The sequence below is a fragment of the Opisthorchis viverrini genome (genome assembly GCF_000715545.1).
Source record: "Opisthorchis viverrini unplaced genomic scaffold opera_v5_108, whole genome shotgun sequence".
NCBI lineage: Eukaryota > Metazoa > Platyhelminthes > Trematoda > Opisthorchiida > Opisthorchiidae > Opisthorchis > Opisthorchis viverrini.
Window position 1 is genome coordinate 828,569 of NW_008751766.1, and position 1,739 is coordinate 830,307.

General features: G+C 45.3%; 1 protein-coding gene across 1 annotated transcript in view; it reads left to right on the forward strand.

The window, feature by feature from the left end:
- Positions 1-342: 342 nt before the first annotated feature.
- T265_13835 (hypothetical protein) overlaps positions 343-1,739 on the forward strand; it is a gene marked incomplete at both ends in the record, with an annotated part of 65,488 nt that continues 64,091 nt past the window's right edge. The window contains 2 exons of the mRNA XM_009170776.1: positions 343-525; positions 567-770. Coding sequence (XP_009169040.1) covers positions 343-525; positions 567-770 — 387 coding nt within the window. The remainder of the gene's footprint in view (positions 526-566; positions 771-1,739) is intronic.

The following is a 1,739-nucleotide window of genomic DNA, read 5'->3' on the forward strand; positions in this document are numbered from 1 at the left end:
AGCCACTGGACGACGTTAACAAAACCGGCCCCAGAAACTAGAGCGAAAGCTTCGATCTTGTGTAGCAGTCTGTGAATCCGTGAAAATGTTGTATCGATTGACCTTGAGAGCTAGCAGCACCGTTTTAAACTCGGTTGCTGTGGGAGATTTCGGATTTTACAGCTCAGTGTCCTGGTCTTAAAGAAAAAACTAAATGATGAATGAGGGGCTAATGGAAGAACGAAGTCTTTCTAACGAACAGTATATTTTTATCAACAACGTAGACACGTATGTTTCGAAGAATATAGGAAAGGTTATTCTCACATGAACTATTTTGCAGCTAACGATAAATATTCACTTTAGTTTTTGTCAACACAAGTACCAAACATACCAGCGGAAGATGAAGGACAAGAGGAGTCGTATAATGAGGATCAGACGAGAGAACCATCTGGTCCTCCTAAACCTAAGAAAGGTTGCTTCATTATAAATGGTACCCTGAGCCATTTCAAAGCCAAACGCCCGCCATTTGTGAGAGACGTCCTAAATGTAAGCAAGTTTGCCCCTAATGAAGTGTCTGAAAAATCAAGTATGAGAAGAAATCACTTTTCTACGAGCATCTTATGAAACACGACCTACTTGTCTACGACCTAACTGTAGACCCGTCTGCTAGTGACGAGGCTCTGTGGGTTGCCCGGACAATGGAACAAGATGCTGAAAGGTTTGAAGACCAGAAAAAGTTCATCATTTTGACAAACCTCCTCACTTGGGCAAAAACAAAACCGAATGATCCGGTAAGTCTGAAACTTTCAATGAAAACCTTGATTCTTTTGACATTTGCTCACATTGTAGGCGGCGACTAATAGTTTCACCATTCAAGTTGCGTTGGCCGTTTAGGTACCGGGTATACCAGCCTTAGTTGGTGCGGATATTATATTCTAACGTAGCACGGTTTTGATCTGCTTCAGTGTGCTAGTCTATGATATGACCAACATTGCTGGTCACAATATCCAGCACAGGGGTCTGTCACGTTTTTAGCCTTAAGGATTTAACCGATTTCATGCAGATCCCATAAACGTGTACAAACCCGCAAATCAGCCAGTATTGCAGTGTGATACCTGCGCAAATTCGTTCCGCAAATCATTATGCACAGCCCGGATTTCCCCCCGATCACTGCATCCATCAGTAATTTAGAGTCGAAGACACCGCAGTCTTTCTTCGCATATCCTCCATTTCTTGCCATAAGCTCACCTGGGTGCCATCATTTGCGCTGCTCCCGGGTGCGTGGCGTCTGTTCTCAGGTAAGGAACTCAGGCCCACACGTACTATTCAGAGTGGGGCAAACTGAAGCACACCATAAGATATCCACACGTCAGGATGCCCAGCAGTAGCGGGGCATTTGAAAAGGCATAAAAGGAGCCCTGCGGGCTTTCCCAAAGACAATCGCAGTCTGTAAAAATGGCTGAATGGTCCGGTCAGTGACAACCCCGAAACGTTCAGTTTCCTCAGGTCTTTCAGCACCACCGACCCGTCCCTTCGGTGTTCTCCCTCATCTACGGGTGCGTTCCTAAGGGTGTTAGGCGAAAGGCCTCATGTCCTAGACAACTCATGCATACTAAGCAAAACAATCCAAGTTAAATCATCGCTCAGAGGCCATATTATTGTTACGGTTCGGTCACGCAGCGAGCAAACAATATGATAATGCGGATTGTGGCAATACTCTATCCCCAGCTATGTTGCTTGATACAGACTCCTAGCACGGC